Source organism: Lonchura striata, chromosome Z, assembly GCF_046129695.1.
Source record: "Lonchura striata isolate bLonStr1 chromosome Z, bLonStr1.mat, whole genome shotgun sequence".
In the NCBI taxonomy this organism is placed as follows: Eukaryota; Metazoa; Chordata; class Aves; order Passeriformes; family Estrildidae; genus Lonchura; species Lonchura striata.
Window position 1 is genome coordinate 39,789,270 of NC_134642.1, and position 26,569 is coordinate 39,815,838.

Here is a 26,569-nt window from a genome sequence, read left to right on the forward strand (position 1 = left end):
CCACCACCATGGCCTTTATTGGTGAGACACAGGATAGAAAGCCATGGGGTCACTCCTGCCTTTGTGCAGCAAAGACAGAACCTGTTTCTGTGATGCTGCTTGAACCACATCCAGGATAGTCATGTTGAGCTGCTGTAACCCAGGATTGCCATGTTGAAGCCACAGGCTGATCAGAGAGCCTCTATGGAGCTGGTAGGGCTGTGGCTCTTGGAGCAGCACCAGGAAGATGCAGCCCCAGGAAGAGATTGTGTGTGTTTGAAGGACCAGTTTAGCTCTGCAGGACCATGGGTTGTCCTACTCTTGGCTCTTGTTGACTTTGGGCTTCATGCTTCTCCCAAAGTAGGACAGATATCCTGTGCTCCTGAGCACCATGGATCTTACAACAGTTTGAGACTTCTTTGACCAAACATAATGTGGGTGTTGGTGCTATCCCACTTTCTCTGGGCTTCCTGAGGGGACAAGGGCAGCTGGATGGGACAGCTGTTCTGTTCATGCTTGGCAAGGGAGGACAGGTGAAGTCCTGGTGCTTCTGCTCTGGTCTACATACTCAGGGTGTGATTCAGATAAGTTCCTTCACAAAATGCTGGGCAGAGGGTCAGGTTCCCATTACACCACCTGGCCAAAATTTGAAGACAGTCTAGTCTGTGTTCTCCAATCACAAAGGACCCTTGGGGTGATTTTACAGGTGAGTGAAGTATCTTGGAGTCATGCACATCCCTTTTTCCCCCTCTTGCTTCCACTGTTACTGATGAAGGGCTGTTCAGGGAGTCAAAGTCTCATCCAGAGATAGGCCGTGGTCATGCCCCTACTTGAAATTCCCATAGGTTTCAAATGAATTCAGATAACTGAGGGCTAGTTCATAGCACAGCCCATACTGTTCCTGTGGATAAAAGGATGCACATGAGACTGGTAGACCAACACCTGCAGTGGCATGTCATCATTGGTCTCCAACAGCTTCCTGACAGAGAGCATGGCAGACACAGGCACAGTCCACCCTCCTCCTCCCAGCTGGAGTCCACCTTCCCCTGCTGAGGAATCCAGGTATGTGTTCCAGGAGCTGGAAGGATGGGCTGCACCAGCACTGGAACCAGCTGGTTTTGGCAGGAGAGCCAACCTCCACGACACAAAGTGTTGAGCAGGCAGGTGGACCAGAAAGGGGCCACTCATCATGCAGGATGCTTTGGTGCCTGTTCAGTTCTGCAGAACCTGCCACTGAGGGAGTGGGTATGTCCCAGGAGCAGAAAATGGAGTTTTCAAAGACCTCATCAGCACCCGGCCTCGGGATAATTTGAGCAGGATGATCTGGGCTCAGAATGATCTGAGGGGGGCTTGGGCAGCTACTGAGGCAATTCAAGATATGGCTCTTGTTTTGGTGTTGCCATCCCAGCTGGGTTTGAAGTTAGCACCTACCACATTTTTAATGAACTGTCTCCGCCTCCTCTTCAGCATCCTCACAGCCTGGGATACATCCACCATGCCCTCGCTTTGGATCTGCTCACACAAGAAACTAGCAGCACAGAAGATCCCACTCCGGCTGGCTCCATCCCTGTGGAGGAGGGCAAAGGGAGCTTCATTTGCTCTGCGATGGCAGGTGGCAGGGCTGAGCCTCAGAGGTGTTCCCCTAGACCCCCACACTCTCAGGATGATCTTGGCCACAGATGCCACGCCCAACCAGTCTCCACAGGGGAGCCTCCCTCCCTTAACATAGCTGAATTCATATCCATACATCCACCCGAGATGGAACTGCCACCAACCGACACAGCTTGAGCTATGGCCAGCTCTGTGCCATGGCTGGTCCTCCAGGAGACATCACTCACCAGCAGGTGACAAGGATATGTCCACCTTGGCTCTGCCGATGGTGTGTCTCCACCTTCCCTAGCAGGCTGATGATGGTGCCAGGATGTGGGGGAAGGTGTTGCTGCATGGGCCAGTCTGTCAGTTGGTGTAACTGGATTTCCATTGCAGATTTCTTGGGCTAGTGGGGAAGACAGTGGGCTGAGCAGAGCAGAGACCTATTGGCTTCATGGAGGGAAGGGGAGAGACAGTGCTTGCCAGTCCTGGCTCAGCCATGCACACTGGATCAAGAGAGCAGCTCCACAGTGGGACATGCCACTCCAGAATTTGCTCTTCTCCATCAGGTGCTCTGAGAGCAGCAGAGCATAAGCGAAGAGGTGAGCACCAGGTGCAGCTCAAACTGACACCAATCCTGTGTCCAGCTGCCTGCAAGTTTCCCCTCCATGAACCACTGAGATGCACAAACTCCATCCACAGCTGCTGTCCTCCAATTGGAAAGGCACACAAAAACACCTCTGAGCTGTACCTCTGCTTGCAGCCTCACTTTCTTGGGTTTAACCTCTCTGCCAAGGCAAAAGACTCTGCTCTGGCTATGCCCTGCCAGGACCCCACCAGATCCCTCTCCCATCTACAGCTGTGACTTTGACCCCAAATTGAATTCTATTGACATCTGCTCCTCCCAGCTCTTGAAAAAATTCTTCTTAAAGGAGTTTTCCATCTCTTAGCAAAGGGCCCACCTGCTGCCTGTTGCTGAGGACAAGTGTCCAGGTTGTGAAGCCAGCCCCAGGCTCCTCTGAGATCAGCTGGATATGGAAACGGCCATAGTCATCTTCGCCCTGGATGGGCCAGAACTGCACGTATGTCTGGGGGAGGGTGAGAGGTGCATGATCACATATGGCCCCCACCTGCATGCAGGGCAGAGCTTGGCTCCTCACATAGGTGGGCTCACACCAGCCCCTCACCCATAAGCTGCATGCACATGTCTCTGCCAGACACTTTCTGGGCACCAACCAAACCCAGTGCTGCAGCCAGAAAATAACACTCTATCAGAGAGGACACCTGGGTAGGGTTCAACCAGACCTGAGGGATGCTCATTTGCAGTGAGACCGAGGACAGCCCACTGCTGTGGAGCTGTGGTGCTGGCACTGTCCTCAGGGCTCTCCTAGAGTGGAGCCCCACAAGCTTGCAGTAGGTTCTGGTGCAAGTAGGGCTCTCATGGTAAGATACATGCAGGGACAAAGGCAGAAATCGCACTGCTTGGCCTCACAGGGAACCAGGAGAGGGGAGAGCTGTGCTTGGGCTGCTGACCTTGTCCAGCTCCTGGAGTTGATTGAGCACAACTACCGATGTGCAAGTGTAATCCCAGACCAGAGCCCAGAAATCCACCAGCGTGGTGGGGAAAGGCAGCTGAGTGATGATGATTCTCTCCTCCTCGCTGTACGTCTGCAAAAGACACAACGACATGTGGGGACAGTCCCACAATCCCCGAGAGCCCTTCCCACAGCGGGAACGGCTCCCTCCCGCCTTGCTGAGATGGAGAAGACACAGGCCACCCCAGCCCTGCTCAGAGCAGGTCATGTTTGCGGGCCGCTGCCCTCTCAGCTCATCACAGCCGGGCTCAGCTCCCAGCAGGCTGTGGCTGGCACACGCTGCTGCGCTGCAGGGCTCCGCCGATCGCGACCGCGGGGGCCATCTCCTGGCAGCAGGGCCAGCAGTCACCGTGCAGGAGCCCGAGGGCTGGGACAACTCTGCCCGAGCGGGATGCGCTAGCCTGGCCTTGATCGGGGCTGCGCAGGAGAGTCCCCGCTGCCCCGAGCAGCTCCCACTCTCGCCGGAGCCTTACGCTGGCAAACACGGCGTTGATGTAAGCTGGCGAGCCGTCTGCATTCACCGAGGACATCAGGATGGGCCGGCAGGAATCCGCTGCAGAGGCAAGGCGCAGAGAGGGGAAATAATGAGTCGTTCCCTCCCTACAGAGAGGCAGGGGCCTTTCCCTGCAACAGGCACAGTCAACATAGCTCCCTGCAGCATGGGTTGGAAAGGATTGAATGGACAGGCACCACCACACCCATGGCTGTGACAGCTCAGGGCATCCTGATTAAGGGATGCTCAAATCCCTAAAGCTGGAGGCACAGCTGATCCACCCTCCTCATTGCTCCCTGATGTGCCTCATTCGAGCTTCTTCACTGGGAAAATTTAGACCAGGGACATATTTATCCCAGGTGTACCTCATGTACGTCCAACAGGCTCAGAGGGAATCAGCCTATTCTGTATTTATTATCTACTAAGAAGAAAACAATGACTGGACCCTGAGCCCAACCTGTCAGTGTCATGTGCCACTTTTAGAGCAAGAGGATGCCCAGCCCTCCCAGTGTTACCTGGCAAGATCCCTGGCTTGCGGTTCTTGGGCTGGTTTCTGGGTTTCTCTGCTTCTCTGCATGGCAGGAGCTGGAACAACTCAGAAAATCTCTGCACGGCCTGTAGAGATGATTCACCCAAGTCCTGCCTATCAGCAACTCACCTTGGGCCACTGCAGATAAATGATCCCCCATCTCCATCCCACTGTTGGGGAGGGGAGCAGGGAGGGGGCTGGCACCACAGATGAGCCCTCACAGTGCCAGTGTATTGTCTCCTGGTGGTACCTTGAACTCCTTCTCTAGGACACTGTTGTGGCCTGAGGTCTCATCTTCTCGAAGGGAGTGGACGAGGGTGGTGATGCTCTCTACTGGGATCCCGGTGTTGCCGCAGAGCAAGCCTTCGAGAAGTGCCTCGTACAGGAAGCTGTACTGCTCCTGCATGAGGACATGGGTCAGTTGCACAGTCTGGAGCCAGTCCAGGAGGAACCCTGGAACTCCAGATCACCAGCTGTCTGCAAACTGTGCCAGAAGTGAGCCAGGTTCATCCTTCACCTTCCTGCTGAGGATCCCTGAGGCCAGACACTTCTCATTGCAGGTAGCCCTGCTTTGGGACACAGCCAGCAGCTCCAGAAACTCAGACAAAATCATCTTGGTGAGGTTTAATATTCACTCTCAGAGCAGACCTCTGCTCTGGGGAAGGCAGCCCAGAAAACCTGTGGATGGTTGGTCCAGCCCAACTGAGTTTTCTCTGAAGGAGCCCAGCACTAAGCAGATCATGGGGACATGGTCCCTAGACCAGGACACTGCTGTCCAGGAGGTGGGGCAGACATCCTGAAAGCCAGAGGGACAGGTGGCCTCTTTTTCATTATCCTTGCCTACAAGACACCCCTTCTGTGTCAGGATGACCCATACATACAAATGCTGCTGATACCTCAGAGACTCTCAGGGAAATGCAGATTCCAGCTAGGTTTGGACACAGCATTGAAAAAGATCCTTCAGTCTCCATCACCTGATGCCCCTAGTCCCTGTGGCTAGATCAGGAACAGCATAGTTAATGTGGTTTTGCATGCCACATCCCTGGGAAGGCTGGTGTTGACAGCAAAGGGTTAAAAGCAGAAGAATGGCTTGTCATTCAGAAGGAGCAGGGCGGATTCTCTTAAGTGGCCTTACAGTTGGGAGCACCAAGGTCTGGAAAATGACAGTGTGAGAAATCCTATGTATTGTGTATAAACAGTCAACAGTTTATCCTCTGTCTGCTTTGGGGAGTAGAACCTGTGTAGAGGGAACGTAGGTGTTTACAGAGACCTGGAACCCATTGTTATGAACACGGCTGAGCTCCCTGTTTTGGGACAGATCAAAGACCAGAGATCACAAAAACACGGAGGGGATCACAGCCCAGCTGGTACACTACACGTGCACAGGCCTTTGTTAAATGGGTGAGAAGAGCAGCCCCACTGTCCTCCAGGAGGGACTGAGCCTGATGGTGCTGATGTTCCCACTTATGTGTTACCTGCTGGCATCCACCAGCTAGTGAGGTACTGCAATAAATTTACTCTTGGCATTTCAGCCATGGTTTTGTGGTTGTTCTGGCCACCTGCTTGTGTCGACTCCCACAGGTGGAAATTGGATCTGCAGCCCGAGGTGTGGAGGGAGCAAATACCTCTCCTCACCTTGGTCTGCACCATGCTGACCCGCTGCTCCCGCAGCTGTTGCACACAGTGAAAGACATCCACCTTCCCCTCAGCCTTCCCCATCTTCAAGAGGAAGTCCAGGGCGATGAAGGTACCTGTGCGCCCGATCCCTGCACTGAGGACACAGAAAACTGCATGTTAGTGCTGCCCTGCTGGCTGTACCCCACCACCCAAACACCCCCAGCCTGGCACCTGCAGTGCACCAACACAGGTCCAGCAGGTGCTTCCAACACCCTCTTGTTCACCACCTCCACCAAGCACAGCAGCTGCGATGGGTTTCTGGGCACCCCATGGTCCGGCCACAGCAGGTAGTGAAACTGCTCCACTGCTCTCGGGAGAGCACAGCCTGCCTGCAAAAAGGGAGACATGGCTGGCAACAGGGAGCTCGAAGCGACCAAGAAACCTGTGTGAAGGGATTGCATGCCAACAAGGAGGCAGCAGTGGAAAAAGCCATTTGAGAAGGGCACCAGCATAGAGTGCTCCCTCCAGCACCACACCATAAGGACTGCTCCACTACAACCCCTCTAACAGTAAAGGGCAGATTCATCAGTCACACAGCCACATAATTAATTTTGTCCTCTGCTTCACCATGAACAGTGAATGCAAAGCAGGAAAAGCCTTGTGCCCCAGAGGAAAATGATAAAACTCACAGCTTAGGGTATTTCCACAGTCACCGAATCCCTGCCTGGCCCAGAAAAGATATACCCTAAGGCTATTACTACACTAATGTGAATTTAGTCACTTGTTACCAGCTCATTGTGATTTTCTCTAAACATCACATTCACTTGGCATGAACTAATGCTACATCTTGCCATCAGGTGCTCTTTGAGCTTTATGTTTCAGCTACATATTGCTCTGGGCAAGACAAGAAAGGACAGGAATATGCATAACTGTAATTTCTTTATATTGTACCTGTTTTCCCTCCTTGCAAACTCCTTCTGCCCTTTATCTGAGGTGTAACTTTATCAGGAACACACATCTTGGGAAATGACCTTATGTAGGTTATCTTAAACCATCAACTACCTTGCCCAGGTTTAATGCTGTAAGTGACCAAGGAGCTTCAGTGTGGACCTTCTGCAGATTGATTCAGGTGACAGGCAGGCACCTGTCACATCATCCTGGATGTGCAGAGATTCCATTCTATACCCATTATCTGCTTTTATACCCCTTGTAATCACCTCACCCAAGCCCTCAGTAATCTACAATATTCCCATGTGCAACATCAGTCCTCAGACTCATCTGGGGTGACCACTGGAGCTGACTGACTACCTTTGCCTGCCACAGAAACCTGGGACTGATGCCTTGGAATGGATTCCTTTTATAGCAGCATGCTAACACCCCTCCTTTTTGTGCTGGAATCCAGGCTCCTCACTGGGTCCATGTCTGAAGGCTCCCACCAGCTGCTGGAACCCAAATACATCCTGCATTCCCACCTCGGCCCCATGCCAGGCTTACCTTCTGCAGGCAGAAGATGCGTTTTACAAGGCCTGTGGTGGTCCAGGTGTTGTTGAGTGTCACGGTGAAGTCACCATAGACCTGCTCTTGCTCTGGCCAATACTGCTCACACTTGATCTGTCAACAGTAGTGAGACCTCTGGGCACAAGAAAAACTCACAAGGACAGCATTGCAGGGGTGCAGAGCTGCTCCCTGTCCCCACTGACAGCTGCAGTGGGAGCACAGAATGTGAGGAAGCCTGGGTTCTGGTAATGCCCAAGCTGAGCATGGGCTGAGAGGTTTTCTCTACCTTGTTCTGTTCCACTAAGCCTGTCAGCATCACAATGACTGAGGTCTTCTCCTGCCAGACCATGTGCCAGAAATCTACCACTGTCCCAGTCAAGGGGCCTTGAAAAGGAAGAGGAGAGCCCTGTGTCAGTGTCCAAGCCATGGGGACATATTCTCAGGCACAGTTTGGACATTCCCAGTCTTTCCTCTGCCTAGATACAGAGGCACAGCCAGGGAACATAGCAACTGATGGGAATGCTGGCCACATCAACTTCATCATCATGTTAGAAATTACAACAAGGAGAAGGGAGAGCAGATGAGCCCATGTCAGGGATTCACTGCTGCTTCAGGGGCTCTAGCATGCAGACCTTTGAGATGAGTATCAGCTGCTCCCACATTTGGGGCCCTATTTTCCAAAGAGCATTTCTGCAGCTCTGTGGGAAGGCAAGACCTCCTCATTGCATGCTGCACTGACCAGACAAATCCATCCAGGCTTTGCACTACTGCATCTGAGTGCACTGGGAGCAGACATGCCAGGTATTTGTAGGATTGTCCCTGTCATACCAGCTGCCAAAGGGAACAAACTAGGCTTGTGAGTAGGAGGACCATGTCTTCATACTGGGCAGTACAGACACCAGCTCCAGCTGCTGCCAAGCTACCATTGAGACCTTCCATGCCCTGTAGCACCTGTAACAACTGTTCATGATAGAGACCCTGGAGATACAGGGACTTGGAGTGAGCCATCCACAACTCCCTGGCTGCTATCCCAGTTCCCCATTTCCCAGATTGCTCAGGGCAGTGAATGGCATCTCCTGAGCAGGAGGTTTGGGAGCACCTACCTTGAGCTGCAATGAAGAAGTGTGGACTTCGGTAGGTCTGCAGGGGGGAGATTCAAACAGTTCTGATCACATGAGTTAGATGTTTAACAGGGAATGAAATAAAGGATCCATCCCTCAGGTACCAAAGCCCAGAGCTCTCAGCACAGTGTGTCCCACAGCACCTCTCCTGACCAGCAGTGACAGTGGGTACTCAGGGGCTACATCTCAGTTCCTGCCCCCTCACATGGGTCCCTTTTGTTAGAGATGAGAACTGCACACAAACCCAGACTGCTCCAGGCAGTTCCGAGAGGATTCAGGGGAAATGACATCCCAAAATCTGCCAGCTTAAGGGCAAAAAGTGCCAGACCTCAGGGCCCCCTCTGTGAGCAGGGCTGTCCTCACCCAGCACAGCCAGGCACCTTTCCTATCCGTCCCAAGGTAACAATTCCTCACTACCTACATCCACGTAGCTGGCATTGATGTAGCCATTCCCAGTGTCAGAGGGCTGCAGCACCACACGGCAGTGATCATCTGAAAGAGAAGGGATATGGACTGATGCTTTAGGGCAGCAACAAAGGGACTAATTAAGGGGGAAGGAGTAATTAATTAATGTCTGTGATTGTCTGTTGTCTCCTCAGCAGCACCCCAGGCCTCAGGACATGTTCAGGGTTAAAGAACAGATGAAGAGACGAAGGGTGACATGGCACAGCAGGAAACGCAATGGAGTTTTAAGGAAGAATTTGAAATGACCAAATGTACACACCACGTGTGGCCCAGAGGAGCTTTAAAGTTTGAAAGAAATTGGGTCACTCCTTCCACTTTCCCACAAATACCTGCCTCTAGATAGGACCTGGCAATGTTCAGCGATGACTAGCATCAGGAACAGAAATATGATGTTTGATTAAGTTTGCAGGAGGATTTGAAGAGTGGAACAAGGATGCTCCAATAGGATATAAGAGAGTGGGGCCAGAAATGCCTCTGGGTTTCAGTGGCTAAGGAGGATGAGAAGAGCAGCTCAGTATTTCTGAAGTGCTGGAGGGGAACCTACACCAGCCCAGCATCCTGTGCTAGCCCAGCCAGCTCCAAGAGCCTGAGCCAATCTCTGGAGAGCTCTGCTTACATGGGATGATGCTCTTGTAGCGGTTCTTGTTTTGATTACAGAGCTCCTTGCCAGCATTGCAGGGGTGCAACAAAGTGGAGGACAATTGCTGCAAAGGAAGAAAACAAGCCTACTCAGCACTGGGATGTATTGTGGGGCTGGCCGAGGCCAACTGCATCACACATCAGGGAAGAGCTGAGGAGTGGGCAGTGCAGCCAGGTGGGAAAGCAAAGCTAAACCAGACCTGATATTCTCTAAGAAGCCCAGCACCATGCCTGTTGACTGATTCATCATCTGTCTGCTCTGCCTCGATTTCTTCCCTCTTAAACATCTTCAGAGCCTCCAGCAGTTCCTCCACTGGGATCGCTGTGTTTGGCTTGCGTACATCTGCAGACACCACAAGGACAGGACTTCAGCATCCAACTGGTGCTAAACTGGCCAGTCCTGGACCTCTGCAGCTGGAGCTGAGATGGCATTGCAGTGGCCAGAACTTCTCCAAACCTTAGATTGTCCCTTCCCAAAGAGGTCCCTTCTTCTGGGAGGAGTGCCTTTCCCTGTGCCAGCCAGCTCTGATCACTTTGTTCCTGCAGGGAACTTATGGTACCACAGGGCCCTTGCTCATACGTCACCTTTCTGACATCCTCTCAGGGGTATAGTGCTGTTGTTCTCCAAGCCTTTTGAACAGTTGTGCTTTAGCCTGCAAAACAACAAGTAAGGTGCACAGACCAGCAGAAGAGAGATTCAGAGGAGTAGCTGTTGCTCATCTAACCACCCTGCCTCATGTCAGGCTCCACTTGGACACTCCAGGCCACTGCAAGCTGCTGAATGCCTTACAGGGGGCAGGAGAGGTGAGGCACATACTGACCTGAAGATCACAAAAAGCAGCAAAATCCCCAGTGTCACGAATGCAGCAGTCAGTGCTATTGCCATAACCACCGGCTTGCTGTCCAGCAGAGATGATGGCTCCTGCCCTGCAAGAAGCACAGCCCAGGTTCAGGCTCCTGCACAGCCTGAACCAAGCATTGGGACATCCCACAGGGACATGGAGAGAAAAGCAACTTCTCTTGTCTTCCACCCCAGGCTTTTCATTAAAGAAAAGCTAAGCTAGAGCAAAAGAAGCAGGCATTTCTGTGGTGTGATACCCTCTGCTGGGGAACAGGTATCCTTGAAGGCCCCAGGGGTCTGGACATGAGGTATCTGCATTTAGGGGTTGTACATACACCATGGGACTACTGGCACTGGGACTACTGGCACTAGGACTAAATATGAGGTGATGGCAGGGATGATGTGCAAAGTTCAGTGGTCACTGGGACCCACATATCCATGAGTCCTGAGGATGACTGCAGCCCATTAAACATAGATGGCCTCAGGATAGAGACAATTTCTGTAAGGACGAAAGTACAGCAATACCCCAATAGATCTGCCCTGGGTCAGTTCATTTCCAAGGAAGCTGCCAGCCTGGCAAAAGGGAACAGGCAGGAGAGAAGCTTGGGCGCCAAGAGCAAGGAGACACTTACCAACAGAGAAGCTGTAGCAGACACAGGTGAACTTCTCTGCCTGTTGGAGGAGACAGGAGGGAGAGCTCAGCCCACTCCTGCAGCACTAGCCCAGCTGGAGGGAGGCAAGGGCCCCACCCAGGGCCACCGAGTGACCCGGCTGTGGCCCAGGAGCCCAGGGACACCATGGTGCCGAGGCACGGGACAGGAGAGTGGCCTCCCAGCCAGCGCAGAGGCAGCGAGGGGCGCAGCCCCGGCCGGCAGCATCCCCAGAGAGCAGGAGCCCCGCGCTGGTACCTGCGGGCCGAGGCGGCCGAGGCGCAGAAGGGCCGTGTAGTCCCGGCCCGGGCGGAGGGCAGCGTTGTGCTGGCCCTGGCCGCGGCTCCCGTCGCCCAGCACGAAGTCCGTGGGGGCGGTGAGGTTGAGAAGAGCGGCCAGGTAGACGCTGGCGTTGGAGAGCCGTGGCTGCCCCGAGCAGATGCTCTCGATCAGCGAGCCGTCGTGCGTCGCGGCCACGATCAGCTGGTGCTCCCTGCAGGGCCCAGAGGCGGTGGGACGCGGGCCCGGGGCCACGGAAGGGAGGCAGTGCCGGCCAGCGCCGGCGGGGGAGAGCCAGGGCGGGGCTGCGGAGCCGCGGGGCTGCGGAGCCGCGGGGCTGCGCTCACCTGGCGGCCTCAGAGCCACGGGCGATGGGGCGCAGGGGAAGCACGGCCGTGCCTTGCGATGGGGCGATGTCGCGGGCGCTGCGGCAGCTGATGGCCTGGGGGCGCGGGCTGTCTGCAGGGGAACAGCCGGGGAATGAGCATCGGCAGGCTGGGCGAGCAGCGGGGCAGCCTCGGGCAGAGCAGGCTGCCGAGAACGGCTCGTCCGTGCCCAGGCTCCTGGCCCGGCCACACGGCAAAGCTCACCGGAGCTGCTGTTGCCGTGAAACTCCCTCATCAACGCAGCCCCGGCTCCAGCAGCCGTCACTCCCCGGATCGTCACGGCGTAGCTGCTGCCGGGGCTGTGTCCCGGCAACCGGAGCTCGGTGACGGAGCCATTGAGCCGCAGCCGCTCCGTCTCCAGCACGCTGCTGTCCCCTGCATTCCTGGCTGTGATGCTCAGCTGCGGACAGGAGACACAGCTGGAACGCAGCAGCTCCCGGCTGCCCGCTGGGAAGGTGCCCGCAGCTGGCAACGTCCCTGCCAGCCTGCCCTTCCCTGTGCCTGCCCGCTGTGCCTGGGGAAGGCTCCGGACAGGAACGGGCAGGAGCCCCAAGTGGGGAGCTCAAAACAGAGAAGAGGACAGGAGGAATTTGGAACCAACACTGAGGATGTGGGAGCAGCAACCTCTGTGAGCAAAGGGCTGAGCCTCTGAGAAGAGAAGAGGGAGGCTGCTTCTTTGAAGGCCTGTAGATATATTTACTGAGCCCGAGAAGGAGGTCACCCCAGATGTATTGCAACACCGGAGGCACCGTGGTGACATACTCCACCAGAGAAAAGCTTCTCGTTTCTCTTGTGTAAAGCTGGACTCTGAAAGCTTTTCCTAAGAGAAAAGGAGAAAGGCTGAAGTTTCCATGAGCAATGGAGATGAAGAGTTTGCATTTGCCCATGCATCATCTGGATTTGTCATGAGAGTCCTGGCCATTCTCACTTGCTGTCTTTACAGAAATATATTCTGGGCTTATGCAAAAGTGAAGACAACTGAAAGTGGAGCAAAAGGATTCTTTTTAAGAACACTGGTTTCTGGGAGCAGGAAACCAGCTGAACAGGCTCACAGTGCTGTCAAGAGCTTGTGTGACAGTTTTTCCAGGACCGAGCTAAGAAACAGCTTGCAAGGTCCCTGTCATACCATGGAGACCTCTGTCCTCAGAGAGTACCTAGAGCATTCTGAGAACAATGTGACATCCCCCCTCCCACTGCTGGAGAGCAGAGTTTTGCTGTGGAACGTGTCCCAAATTCAGAGACAGAGGAGATGCTTGTAGCCAGGCATCAAGGAAAACTCAACAGAACAATGTAGCTCTCTGGAGAAGGAGCTTTCAGGAGGGACTTTCAGAGAATTACTCAAGCCACAAGCTTTTTCTGTGGCAGGAACCAGAACAAGTATGCAAGAAGCACAGGAAACCCTGGGATGCCGCCCCAGAAGACACGTCACCATGTGTTGCACACCAACCCCAAAAGACTGCCAAATCCAAAGCAAAGAAGACCTAGGGATTAAGCCCAGAGAACACAGAGCACTCACACCTCTCTGGGCATCTCCACAGCATGAAGAATGTTGAGAATGGCGCAGAAAATGCTTGTGCTCATCAAAGCCTCGTATTTACTGGCTGGGAACTGTGGCTCATCCCAGCTGTCCCTTTCCCAATGTGCCTGCACAGAGCTCCAGGCTGGGAGGTGAGGGTCTGCCCTGGTCCCTTGGTACCTGGTATCCAATGATCTCCCCATTGCAGGAGGGCAGCGAACTCCACCTGAGAGATCCCCTGTCAGGATCCAGCCACAGCTGCTCCGGTTTGTCCGGCACTGCAAGCACAGACAATGGGGTCACACATAGGGCCATGAGCAGGGGCTGAGGCCAGAGGAGGGTGCAGCAGCTCCTGGCCAAGGGACAGGCTGCAGAGGGACTCCCTATGAAGGGTTTGTCCCCTGCAAAGGCTGCGTGTGCTGCAGCAATGGGAAGCACGACAGCGTGGTGTGGAGTGGGACAATGAGAATGGGGCGTGCCCTGCTCAGGGCTCTCGCACAGCCCCTTCCCCAGAGCTCCACAGGACCCAAGCAGCTCTGATCCCAGGCACATCCCTGAATGGAGCAGAGATACTCTGGCTGAGCTGACGGGTTAAAGGCACTTTTGTATTTCACGGAGGTAGACACACACCTACTTCTTTTGTCCTTTCATACTTTTTGTATATGACTGAGCTGGAGGGCAGGTCGATGGTGACACTGTACTCAGTGAAGGGCTGCAAAGGGGAGCAGGTGAATGTTCCCTCCTGGCCATGTAACATCTGCTCTCCATTCACCTCCTCAGCCTCACAGGGAGGGGAGGAAGGCTCTGCCAGCCGGCACATAGCCCTCATGCCCTGGCAGGCATCAGGGAACCTGCAGGTCCATTTCAGTTTGATGCTGGTGCTGGAAATCTCAAAGGTCTCAGGGTCAACCTGGAGCACTTCTGTGAAGGAAAGATTGCCAAAAGGTCACTTTATTCCCATTCCACCCCAGACATGCAAGGATGCTGCAGTCAGACAACTTTGCTCATCACCCAGCCCAATGGGAAGGAAAGGGAGAGTGTGAAGGTTGTCACTGCAGCTCTCTCAAAGGGGAGCAGGAGGAGTCTGGGGTCATGGTGCACTAGGAAATGGAATGTGAACCATTGGTGAATTTCTCCAGTGACACAACTGCTCCTGTTCAATCAGACATCAGGACATTTTGGGGAGAACAGAGGGAAGAACAGGAAGGTGTGTCCCCAGCTGAGCTACATCATAGCTCCCAGGGAGTAGCAAAAGGATCCTGCCTTCCAGAAACCCTCTGAGCTGTGTGGTGCAGTCATCCTCTGGTGCCATTGGAAAGCACAACAGGAGACATTTCCTCCTGGTCTGGAAGCCCGAGCTGCTTCCACAGCCACCACCCTCACAGTGGTGGGCCCAAGGAAAAATCCTGACCTTCCCATGCTGTCCCCCATCAAAGATGTTCTTGGGATATTCCCCTGCAAATTATTATCCTGCTCCTGATCCCTCCCTTACCAATGCACTCCAGACTGGACTGAATGGGGATCCAGGCACCACTGGAGTTTCTTCCATACCAACATTCTTTGTGCTGCAGTTTCCCAGAATCATACTGGGATTGAGTCTGACATTGGATTTCAGTGAAGGGTGGCTGGAAACCTTCAGGGCAGCTCAGCTTCACTTTCTTATCTGTCTCATAGTTCTCCTGGTCTGGTACCAGATGGAGGGTGGAGTTCCACAGGGGCCTTTGACACTTTCCTGTCAGAGGTGAAGGTGGGTGTTATTTGGGGTGGAGGTGATGAAATGGGGTATGGCTGAGTGGTGGGAGAGAAATCCCCAGCAACCCATCCAAACAATGAAGGGAGAAGGAAAGTGACACATCTGTCTGCTGGGATGGGACCTGAGGGCAAACCTTGTTGGTAAAGGGCTTTCCTTGTGCTTGTAAAGTGTGAAGGATCACTCATCAATGAATCTACCTCTAACCAACCACTTCTCACTGTGGACACTTCTATTCACCTCCCACAGCCCAAAGCAGGGAGATTCCCATCTTACGTCTCCCTGTGCATCTCTCCAGAGCACTGCCATGTACTGCCATGCCCCCACTGAGCACAGGTCTGTCTCTGCCAGGGACAGCTCTGCATCTCCATTCCCTGATGGACAGCATTGCTCCTTTCCCAGGTCCATCCCATACAGCTTTCTGTCCCAGTGCCAAGGGCTGAGCCAGCCCTGCATCATCTGTGCTTCCTTCATTCCCATCTGCTGCAGTTCCTGCAGGTGCAGAAAATGTCCCCCAGGTCCCTTATCCATAAGCCAGCAGCGGAACAAGCAGATCTGTGATTCCAGGGTGGCACCTGGAGACACAGCAAAGATAATGGAACTTCCATGGGCATCTGGGTGGCAGCCTTGGATCCTGCCCATGGCCTGGACACCTGGCTGGGAGCCCGAGAGTTGGACTACTTAGGAACCACTGCAGGAGATTTCAGCTTGCCCAGGTGGTTTTGCCTGGTCTGTTGTCTCCTGGCTGGGCTGTCCTCTTCAGCAGTTTGCACAGAGACCCAAGGAGGGTGAGGGTAGAGGGGAGACATGGGAGAGCTGCTGTAGCCTCACTTACCCATACACAGGACATCCCTCTCAATGCGTGTCCAGGCACCTGTGCTGTTCCTGCCCCACCAGGCATCCACATGGACTGGTTTTCCAGAAATCACTCTCTGAATTTCCTTTGTACATTTGACCTCAGGGAAGGAGGGCTCAAGACCTTTGGGACAGGTCAGTGTCAGTGCTCTATTCTGTGGGAATTTAGTTTCATTCTCCAAAAACTGAAGTCTTGCATCCCACTGATGTTTTGGGCATTTTGCTGTCAGGAAGAAAGTGTGAGAGTCTTTCTCAGCGAGAGAATGTTCAGGCAGGAGTGGGACCAAGGCTTTTCCATGATGAACAGTGGTTAATGTCAGCATTCAATACCATGAGGAAACCCAAGGATCCCCAAAGGCAGAAAAAGAGCATGTTCCCGGGCAAGGAAGTGATACAGGACACTGGGAGAGAGGTGAAAACTGAGGGGCAGGATCTGTCCCCCTCTGACTTCCTGGTGACATACAACTCAGGAATAGATTGGGAGATGCAGGGACAGAGAAAACCTGTCCCACATTGAAGGATTCTAACCCTCCCACCTTGCAGACTCCTCCCAACTGGGACCTGACACTGAGCTATGCCCAAGGTGTCTCACAGGTATTGGCACGATGTCCAGGTCCCATCCAGAGTGAGAAGTGCACCTAGCAGGGGAGATCTACTGGTTCCTAGCTTACCCGTGGTGCAGATCGGGCTCTCTGCCAACCTATGCCATTTTCCCCCCATGTCCAGCACCTCCCAGGCATCCGTCCAGTTAGCACATCTGATCATAGCAAGGGGAGGAGCGTCGTTCATCCAGCAGGTCAGTTGCACCTCTTCACTGACCCAGTAAAATCTCCGGTTTGGCCTAAAGTGGAGCTGTGTGTCCCACTGGGGCTTCTGGCACCTCCCTGCAGAGTAGAGAGGAGAAGGAGCTCATGTAAGCAGGAAGGGAAGTGGTCTGCTGGGATATCTCTTGCTCTGAGTTTGACAGGGCCCATGTCCGTTGGTTACCACATTCAATTGCTGATCCCTCTCTTGCAGCCTAGAACAGAGTTATTGATGGCAGCAGACCGCCCATGGAGCAGTCCCATCCATGCCCACTACACTCTTTCAGGCTTCTCAAGTCAGGCTCCATTTGGAAAAGGCTGGGCAAGGACTGAATTCCTTCCCAATCTTCACACAGACTTCTATCCCCTCCAACCACCTTGGCCATACACCCAGTCATTGTTTGAAGGCACAGGGCTTGCAGTACCCCACAGTGTAGGGACCCTTGTTCCTGCCTTTGAACCCCTCCCAGGAGCACAGAGCCCAGCAGGTGCCTACAGCAAGGTGCTGAGACAAAGAGAGCATTGTCACTGCCAGGACATGGGGGAAAGCCAAGGCATCCAGGTCTGCCATTCCTGCACTGTCATGTGCATGACCAGGTCACAGAGAGTCTGTCACCAGCTCAGGACCCTGGGTCACGGTGGTGCAGGGCTGTGCTTACCCTTGCAGGTGGCAGTCTCATTCCACTGCATCTGGGCCCCTCTGGAAATGCACTGGATCTGCCGGACAGATGGCACAAACTTCCCAGGATTCTTCTTACCACAGCTGAGCTGCACAACTTCGTTCAAGTCATAGTTGGTCTTGTTTGGTGTAAACCGCAGTTTGGGGTCCCAGTCTGAGGGAGCTTCACATTTTCCTGTGTGCAAAGGCCAGGAGGCAGAGCCTGAGGGTCACTGGGCTCCAGCAGCATCCATGAGGATGAGGGAGCTCTATGTGGAGGGGTGCCAATCCCTCTCTGTTCAGAGAGGTGGCAGAGATAGCACCTCCCCAGATGAGCCCCATCTCCCAGATGCTTTATCCCTCCTCACACTCTCAGGGGCAGTGCAGGAGGGTTATCCACAGGGTTATCCTGCCCACCCACTGCTGCAGAGACAGCCCAGCCAGAGGGATCCAGCAGCCGGGGGGATGCTGCTCTCTCCCACAAATACAGGGGCTGGAGGAGTGCACCAGACTCTCTGCTGGCACCACTCATTGGCATTCCTGTCATTCTGCTGGACACGATCTGCTCACACCCACAGTGCAAACACTTGTTTGCAGCAAAATCCCACTGAAGTTGCCACTTTGCTTTTGGTCAGGATGTTACACTTGTTATTTCCTGTTGTATTGTATTATTTAGTTTGTCCCTGTTTTTGCCTCATTTATGGTTTCATCCCAAATTGTCTTCCCTTCCCTAAATGCCAATCCCATCCCCACTCCTCCCAAATCCCTAGAAATTTTCTTGTCAATCCCTATACCCCCTCCCTGGCACCTTGTCTGTCACTTGACTCTCTAGCCCCTCTCTCTATAAGCTTCCATGAAGGGCATAGAGTGATTGGCTAAGGGCCAGGGGTCCCCCTCCTCAGCTCCTCAATATGTTTTCCTGCTTGTCAATTACTGCATGTCCCACTCCCCTCTAACCACCCATTAGTGTATAGTCAAACCCCTCCCTTGTTTCCACCCCCTAAGAAACAGGGCTGCTCCAGACTTCTTGGGGGCTTTACAGTCTTGTATCACCTGAGGGAGCTACCAATAAACCTTGGATTTATACAGCCTGGATTGTCTCCTCCCGGTTCCCTCACCATTGCTGACAGTGCCTTCTGAGGAATGGGCTCATAACCCTTAGCCGCTCTTCTGCACTCCTGAGCACAGAAGGGTGTCCCCTGCAGCCGCTGTGTTGGAGCTAGCAGGGAAGCACCAAGAAGACTCTTGGTGGACACTGTGGCAATTCCCTCTGCTCTATCCCTCTCAGGAAATATCTGCTGGCCCCAAGGAGCAGCTACCTCCTGTCCCATATCCTTCCCATCCTCACCCAGGAGGAGTGACACCCCCTCATCTGAGTTGGCAGAAGAGGCTTAACAGCATGTCGGTATTTCACCAGCTGCACATTTGGTTGTGTTTTGCAACACATAGATTGGGCAATTGATTGCCAAACCTACATGAAGTAAATCTTCATATTTGTTTTCATTAAATTCTAGATAGGAGTGCTGCTGGCTCTCTGCATTGCCCTAATTTGGGTCTCTACCCTCTGATCAGATCCCACTTTTCACATAAGAATTGTTACTCTCTGTGAGTGTTCCTCCGCCATTCAAATTTAGCTGTAGCTGCCCAAACTTTGTCCAAAGTTACCAGGGAGTCAGGCAGGCACTGAGAGTTTGCACTACAACACCCAAGTGGCATCAGGGCTCCCCAGGAAACCCAGGAGTGATCTGCATACTTCATGCAGTAGCGGACCACAACAGCTACACGTCCCCAGACAGGATGAAACCCCTGACAAATGACTTCCCAATCAAAAAAAAAAAATATCCCCAGACTGGCAAACTGAGCATCAGGTATTTCAGGTGAGAGCTACTTATGAAAGCATTTCCCAGGTTTTAATTTGCATTTCAGGGCCCTGAATTGTGCCTATAGGAAGATTATTCACTGATGGGTATTCTTTGATCCTAGAGGTACCACAGAAATGTGAACAACAGTTGCTTGAAAAGAGTCATGTGGGGCCTGGCCTGAAGCAAGAAGTAGTTTCAGGGGATGGAAACTGAAGTGGAGTCAGCCTTAGGAGCTCAGGTGGTTGTGAATGCTCTCAAGCATATCCAGCCTCTCCCACATGGCCCCACTCTTGAGTTCAGTGTGAGGGAGACTCACCATTTTTCCTTTTGTAACTGTTCCACACCTCCTGGTAGCTGTGAGAGCTCCCACAGCACTCAAAACCCACTAGTAGCATCACACACAGCAAGCTGCTGGGCAGGAAGGCAGGAGGAAAAGAGCAATTCAACCTTGCAGGCACTCTGCTGACACAGGTGCAGATTTCAAGAGATATCTGGGACACTGTCTTTCCACAAACATGGATGCTTTGCTGGCAAGGGTGATTGCAGCTGCACAACAGAGCTCTGCCTTGCTTGCAGCTCTTCCTGAGTCTTTTCATAGAGCAAACCTCGTGCTGCTGAAATAACTGTGAATGAAGCTCTCTAGACTTGCCAGGCTTCCTCGAAGAGGCAGGGATAACTCTGTGTGTGAAAAAGCCACACCTCATGGTTGCTGCTTTAGAGATGCAATACAAAGTGGATTTACTGTAGCAAAAAATGAGAGCTAGTCGTGTTTAAAGTTTGTCAATTTTCCTTTTCTAAAGCTGCTACTTCTGCACAACTGAAATCAGGCATCTGTAGTATTATCCTAATTATTATTTACAGGTACTTAGGACTCATTCAGTTTTTTATAAAAGCATAGAAGGGCTTGGGCTGGAAGGTTCCTAAGGAAGATCACTTAGTTCCAGCCCTCCTGTCATACACAGGGACACCTTCCACTACACCAGGCTGTCCAAAGTCATCCACAGTCTGGCCTTGAACACTTTCAGGGATGGGACATGCACAGCTTCACTGGGCATCACATGCCAATTGATATCAAAGTACTGACTGCCACACTTTGAATGTTGCAGCTAACTCCTCCTCCAAAGAGTGATCCATCCATCAAATCCACACCTTCACAATTTGGAGACAAGGATGTCATGCAGGACAGTGTCAAACACCTTGCACAAGTCCAGGTGGATGATGCCAATCACTCCTCCCTTACCCACAAACACTGTCACTCCACCAAGGCCAATAAATTACTAGATTTGTTCTTTGTGAAGCCATCACAAATCATTTCCATATGCCTCAGAATAATTTCTAATAGGAACTGCTCCATTATCTTGCCCGACACCAAAGGGAGACTGACTGGCCTGTAGTTCCCTGGGCCTCCCTCAATTCCCCTTTTTAAAAGAGGGGGTTCTGCTTCTTCTTTTACAGTCAGTGGGGGTTGTACTGGATGTTGCCAGCTACAACTTCTCAGCTATGATGGATAGTGTCTCTGTCACTTCCTCCAGCCTCAGGACCCACACATGCATCTGATCATGTCCCATGGATTTGTGCACCTTCTGGTGCCTCAGATGGTCTGAAACCTGGTCTTTTCCTACAGCAGGGTGGTCTTCATTCTGCCAGTCCCTTCTTTTGCTCCTTACAACTCAGGTTACTTTTCCTCGGTTACGGGCACAAGGAAATAGGTGCTGTGTAAGACTCCTGGGCTGGAAGTGGGTGTGAAGGGATTACATGAACTGAGCTGACATAACAGCCACGAATTTCTGACTAGGTGTCCACCTTCACAGGACTCCACCCAGTCATTTCTCTTGGACCTGGGCACTTATCAGACTTAATGCTTTGCAGGAACATCAGCCTCTTCTCTGTTGTCTTTGTTTCAGGTGAAAAGGCCTCCACAGATATCCAGACTTGATCCAGGTTTTCCTCAGGTTTCCTGTAATTGTGTGCTGAGCTGGGATGAATGTTGGGACGCTTATGGGATGCAGTGCAGATTCCAGTGCAGCCTCAGGCAAGGGTAGGCAGGTGAAATGTGCTTCTGCAAAGACCACACTCGTGCCAGCAGTGCATCTGCCCTTTGGATACAAAGACTGCACAGGAGAGCAGTCCTGAAGGCAAACCCTTTTGCTCCCTTCTTGCTGCTTCCCTGCCCACAGGGCCCCTTGCAAGCACCAGGGGGATTCCTGTCCTCTGTGACTCATCCTTTCCTTCCCAAGGTTTCTGAGATGTGTTAGATGCCATGTGCTTGCTGAGAGGAGCTAAGAAAAGCAACTACTGTTTCCACAGAGAAAACCACTGTTTTTCCAGTTGCATTGGAGATTTGCATTGTAAGCCATTGAGAACAAAATATGGGTCTTAAAGCATCTCTCTGAATTTGGGAATGGAGGTGATCATTTGGCCCCACTTTTTAAATTCCTCACAGGCTCTCTGATGCCCTTTGACCTTCCAGATGTGCCCCTGTTGTGCTCAGGGGTAGACAGAGGCTGACGCGGCACCCACATTCAAGTTGGGCATGGACTATTCTGAGCAGAGCCCAAGGGCTGGGTGGAAGAGATCAGAAAAGGCAGGCAGAGCCCACAGTTCATTCCCATGCTCAAAGAATCCAGTGACTGGAGAGTACCACTACATGGGAATGCACCAGCCTCAGAAATTATCCTGGGAGTTAATGTTGTCTGACAGAGGGATGGGTATGGCAAAAAAATCTTGCTTGCCTTGTAGAGGGGCAGTATACACCAGCAGGGCAGCCTGAGGGAATGCCAAATCCTGTTTATCGCCTGCACACAGAGCACGCTGCCAGCAGTGTCCAAACATCACAGCCCCTCCAGGGCTTGCCTCCTGCCCATATTACTACTTCTGCAGAGGAACTGAACTCCCTGTCACATCACTGACACCATCTGCATCCTGGCACCTACAGCTGCTCAGAATGCTTGTGGCATTTCTGATGATTGTTTGAGAGTAAAGCCTAGGAAGCTCTGCTTCTCTGCAAAATGGGGAAGAAAAGATTTATTTAGTCCATGCCTACTTTCATCTCAAGAACATTGTTGATTACAATCCAGCTTGGCCTTACATCTTCAGTTAGTCCAAGGTTGTCAGGCATGTGATTATCACTAGAGGTTCATCAGGAGAAATTAATCCATGGCTGCTAGGTGCAGTCAGGATGCACAGTCTGGGAGGGACGCCTCTGACTTCATGCTCCTTACACTCCTTTCCAAATAATTCAATAAAAAATTGGTGTGGGAAAAGGGCACCTTGGAGAGAAGGAGCTCTAACACAGGGTTACTTCTTGTGTGCTTTGGAGGTGTCCATGGGAAGCTGTCAAGGGACCTCCACTGGAGAGATGGAACTCCCCACTAGTGCAAAGCAGTTGGATGTATTTGTGGGGCCAGCACACTGATGGAGAAAGGATAGTACTCAGACAGAAAGGGGAGAGAAACACTCAGCTTCCAACCTTTTAGGGATTAACAGCAACTGAGAGCGTAATGGAACAGTTCTCACACAGTTTTTTACCCTGCACAGTGGTATGTAGAGAGCCGCCCACAGGCTCTCTGCCCCAGCTAGAGGAAGGAGGCTGAGTCAAGTGAAATTTCAGCAAGGAAAATATAGAATAGATGTGACCAAATAGGCACCTTTTGTAACGTGCAATGTGTACTAACTGTGAAATGGGAAATACTGAATGCCTGAGACAGGAATGGTAACAAAAGGTTGGTCTATTCATCTCCAAAGGCACATACTTACTGTTTTGGTTTTTTCCTAGTTGATGCTATTAAATGAATACTCTCAGCTATTGTTTATTACTGACGAATATAGAAAGCCTTTTTCAGAAATGTCTGGACTGCTTGTCCCTGCTGCAAGGAGTTATGAGCCTGGCAGGCTAAACAAAGCCCCGGCATGGGCCAGAAGAGGAGGCTCAGGAGAAAGGAGAAAGAGTTATGCTGATAATTCAGGTCAGGCTCCTGGGTTCAGCCCTTTGCTTAACAGCAAAGGTGTCCTTTCTTACACTGTATTATCTTACACTCAAAGAATAAAGGACAAGGTGAAATCTGAGAAGGAGTGGGCAAAGTTCAACCCTCTTGGCAGGGCAGCTCAGCAGCTGAGAGAGGTGACAGCAAAATGCACTGCAGTCTTGCTGTGTTTGATGCCATGCGCTTGCTGAGAGGAGCTAAGAAAAGCAATAGCTCTTTCCACCAGTGGAGAGTTGTATTGTAAGGCACTGAGAACACAAACACGGGTCTTAGAGCATCTCTGTACTCCTCACTAGCCACCAGAGCTGCTGAGCGGGTGTTTAAGAGTGATGGAGCAGGGACACCCTGGGGGTGATCTGCTTGGGAGTCATGGCAGGGAAAGGAGTGGCAAAGCAAGTCACTGAACAAGGTATTGTGAGGAGAGCTGGGAAATGGTGGCACTTTAACCTATACTGGTCCACCAGATGCTACAGAACATCTGACAAGTGTCTAAGAACAGGAGGCAAAATTTGTGTTTCCTGAATCTGTGCTCTGGTGATGGGAAGTGGAAGCATGGTGGAGCACACAGTTTACCAGCCCTAGGGTGCCAAGCCCCAGGCACCCCTGGCATTCATGCTCATAGGATCTGCTTTAAGCACTATTTGGAATTCAGCTGACACAAAACCTTTCAGATTGGCTAAGGCTTAATTTTAGCTACCACTCTCCCAGCCCCCAGTCATTGCAACTGTGCTCTTTGTTAGAACATCTTGTCAGCTGCCACTAGATCACTAGACAGTGTCCAGCAAGGCTGATAAAAAAGGCGTCAGGGCCAGCTTGGATGTCAGACCCTCCCTTTGCACAGGAAATGTGCCCTAGAAGCTTCCCCACCTTCCTTCCAGGTGCACTGGGACTGTAAGGGGAGGAGAGTTTTGTACAGGAATGGCATTTCAGGGAGGAAGAACACCCTGTGAGAGGAGCAGAGCAAGACAATAAGGTGACAATGGGACAATAATACAATGCACCCTGCTTAGTGCACAGAGTCCCCGTGATGGGGTGTGCTGAGCAGCAGGGCCAACCACATGTGCAAACCACATCCTGTGCCTGTGGCTGCACTGTTGCTCCCTGCAATGTTCTCTGCACAACGGGTCGTACCTTGTATCTGCCAGGGAATATGCTCAGGGATCCCAGCCTATTGTTCCCTCCCTCTGTCCAACAGCTTTACCTGGCCCCACTGCCACTGTCAGCCCATTCCACCCTAGCAGGGATGGGAGGGACCCTCCTGCCTCATTCGGACCATCTTCCTTGCCCTGTCCCTCTGCAAGAGAAGGACCCTGATCCATCAGGTTGGAGCTCAGCAAAGGTGCCAGGATGGAATGAGCCCATGTGCTGAGGATGCAGGCAGGGCTGCTCACACTGCTGGGTGTGGCCACCTCATGTTTTTGTCTTGGTTCCTCTTTTCACAAGCACCAAGGTGCAAAGTCAGCAATATAATCTGTGTCACAGCCAGTGCTAGACTCTTCTGGGGATGGCTGGGCGACTGAGATATGCAGAGTGTGACAAGAATCTGCAGGCCTACAGGTCCCTGTTGCATCCCACTGTACACAACACAGATCCCGGTCTTAGTGTGCACCTTGAAAACAAACAGGAAAGCCATGGTTGCACGTGCTGGCCTGGGAGAACAGCTTCAGCGGGGATTTGGGAATGGGAAGACACTCAGGGCAGGAGAATATCCTCTGTTGCAGTTTTAGCTCTTGTTTTTGCATGACAGTGTGCTGTGCTGACACTCTCTGCAACCACACACATTTTCCCTGAAAAAAGGTTCCTGTGACACCTCTCACATAGTACTGACACTGATGTCACCTCACATCAGCAATTAAAGTTTCTGATCCCATTCCCTGTACTCTGTCAGCCACTAGATCAGCTGTTTTCTCTAGCCTGCATCCACACAGATACAACACCAGAATGGACTAGGATGGACCAGAATTAAATGCTAGTTTAATGATTTTTATCACCTAGCTCCAGGAAAATTAGCTCAGAGTAATGCTCCACGACAGATAGGGAACAATACAAGGTCACAGTTCCTGGACCTACAGTTCAATTGCCAGACAGTGTAGCCTCTTGGAAGGACAGACAACATGTGAGCTTGCATATTCCCACTGACTCTGCAGACATCAAAGCGTGCAGCCAGGGAAGGACGAGCCCAGCAGAACCCTGGGGGTGCCCTGATCCTTCCAGCACCAAGGAAATGCATTAAAGAGCAATCCCAGAATATTGTAAGTCCTGTCCCCAGGCTCTCCTGGACACCCAGGGGCTCAGCTCATGGCTCCTTGGGTCTTTGTCAGGCACCAGCACCCATCTCCTCTGTGGTGAGGACATGGCACCCCAACATTGTGCAAGGACAGATGGACACCTTGTGATTGCAACTCCATGGAGGAACACTACAGACTCTTTCTTGGGGCTTTCCCAGCACCCACAAGCTTTGCTGCTCTCCATCCCCAAACAGAGCTCTGCTTAACCACAACCCAACTGGTGGACTTGGGCCCCAATGTGGACATCAGACTTCTGATACAGCTGCTGTATCCTGCATGCCATAAAGTTGCACAGCAGCTCTGCAAAAGGAGCACAGTAAAACTTTGTCTTGGGGATAGAGGAGGGAGCACTGCTTACCTCTTCCCTGGGGTTTTCCATAGTTGTTGGGATAGAGCTTATCATGATTTTGTGCTGCCAGCAGAGATGTGAGGAGCAGGAGAACCATCCATTGCAGGGCCATGTTTGCCTATGCTCCCAGGGCAGGACTGATGTCTCAGCTACCCTGGCTGTCTCACTGCACACCCATCTGATTGTGAGTGTTGCGAGCACGGAAAGGAAACACGCATGCAGAAAATCACATATGGTGTAAGAAGCTTCCTCATTGGAAGAGGAAACTCTGCCAGTGTCAGCACTGCCTTCTTTCTCTTTCAGCTCCATGACCCTTTTGCAATCCTGCTGTCTCTAATTTCTTGTCACAGTTTTTATGTCTTCTGTCAGGACTAGCTATTAACCACAGCTGAGATGCTTCCTCTCCCAGCAGAGATCTCAGAAGGGCTTGTGAGGTGTTATGGTTCATGGCTGGGCTTTAGCAGGAGGATGTACCTTCCATATCCAGAAATTCAAGCAGTGACTACATCAGGACAATCCTCACCTTTTTACTGCCATGATAAGGATTTTGATAAAAGGGACTTCTGAAGGGCACAGATTATTTTGATTACCTGGCAGTGTGTGCCATGGATGGGACATCCAAGGTTTTGGCAGGAGTGGTTGGGTGCTCAGGATTGGCCTGAGAGAAGATGTTTGGGCAGAAGGGGACAAGAGCCCTGGAAGCCTCAAGATCAGCTGCTGTGGCACATTGTGTTGTCAAACCTTGCTGGGAGCCGGAATGACCATGAAGGGTGGGAGGCCAGCACATGCAGTGGGGCAATAAAGGGACTGGGGTGAGGCTGTCT

General features: G+C 52.2%; 1 protein-coding gene across 1 annotated transcript; it reads right to left on the bottom strand.

The window, feature by feature from the left end:
- Positions 1-608: 608 nt before the first annotated feature.
- LOC110484188 (receptor-type tyrosine-protein phosphatase mu) lies at positions 609-25,935 on the bottom strand. The gene is made up of 29 exons (XM_077790401.1): positions 25,755-25,935; positions 17,265-17,459; positions 16,474-16,686; positions 15,783-16,025; positions 14,690-14,944; positions 13,828-14,118; positions 13,378-13,475; positions 11,886-12,081; positions 11,643-11,754; positions 11,275-11,509; positions 10,999-11,038; positions 10,347-10,452; positions 10,111-10,178; positions 9,726-9,868; positions 9,503-9,590; positions 8,843-8,913; positions 8,404-8,440; positions 7,587-7,684; positions 7,298-7,414; positions 6,035-6,192; positions 5,822-5,957; positions 4,437-4,586; positions 4,173-4,272; positions 3,638-3,717; positions 3,103-3,237; positions 2,532-2,657; positions 1,818-1,975; positions 1,411-1,546; positions 609-880 (listed from the first exon to the last, which is right to left on the bottom strand). The coding sequence occupies exons 1-29, from the start codon at positions 25,855-25,857 to the stop codon at positions 806-808; spliced, it is 3,963 nt and encodes a 1,320-aa protein (XP_077646527.1). The 5' UTR covers positions 25,858-25,935; the 3' UTR covers positions 609-805.
- Between the last annotated feature and the right edge of the window lie 634 nt (positions 25,936-26,569).

Coding starts and splice junctions, on each gene's coding strand:
- LOC110484188 (XM_077790401.1), bottom strand. CDS start 25,857: ATGGCCCTGCAATGGATGGTTCTCCTGCTCCTCACATCTCTGCTGGCA. Junction 11,039..11,274: donor TCGGCCGCCTCGGCCCGCAG/GTACCAGCGCGG, acceptor CTCCTCCAACAG/GCAGAGAAGTTCACCTGTGT. Junction 5,958..6,034: donor CCTGTGTTGGTGCACTGCAG/GTGCCAGGCTGG, acceptor CTGTGTCCTCAG/TGCAGGGATCGGGCGCACAG.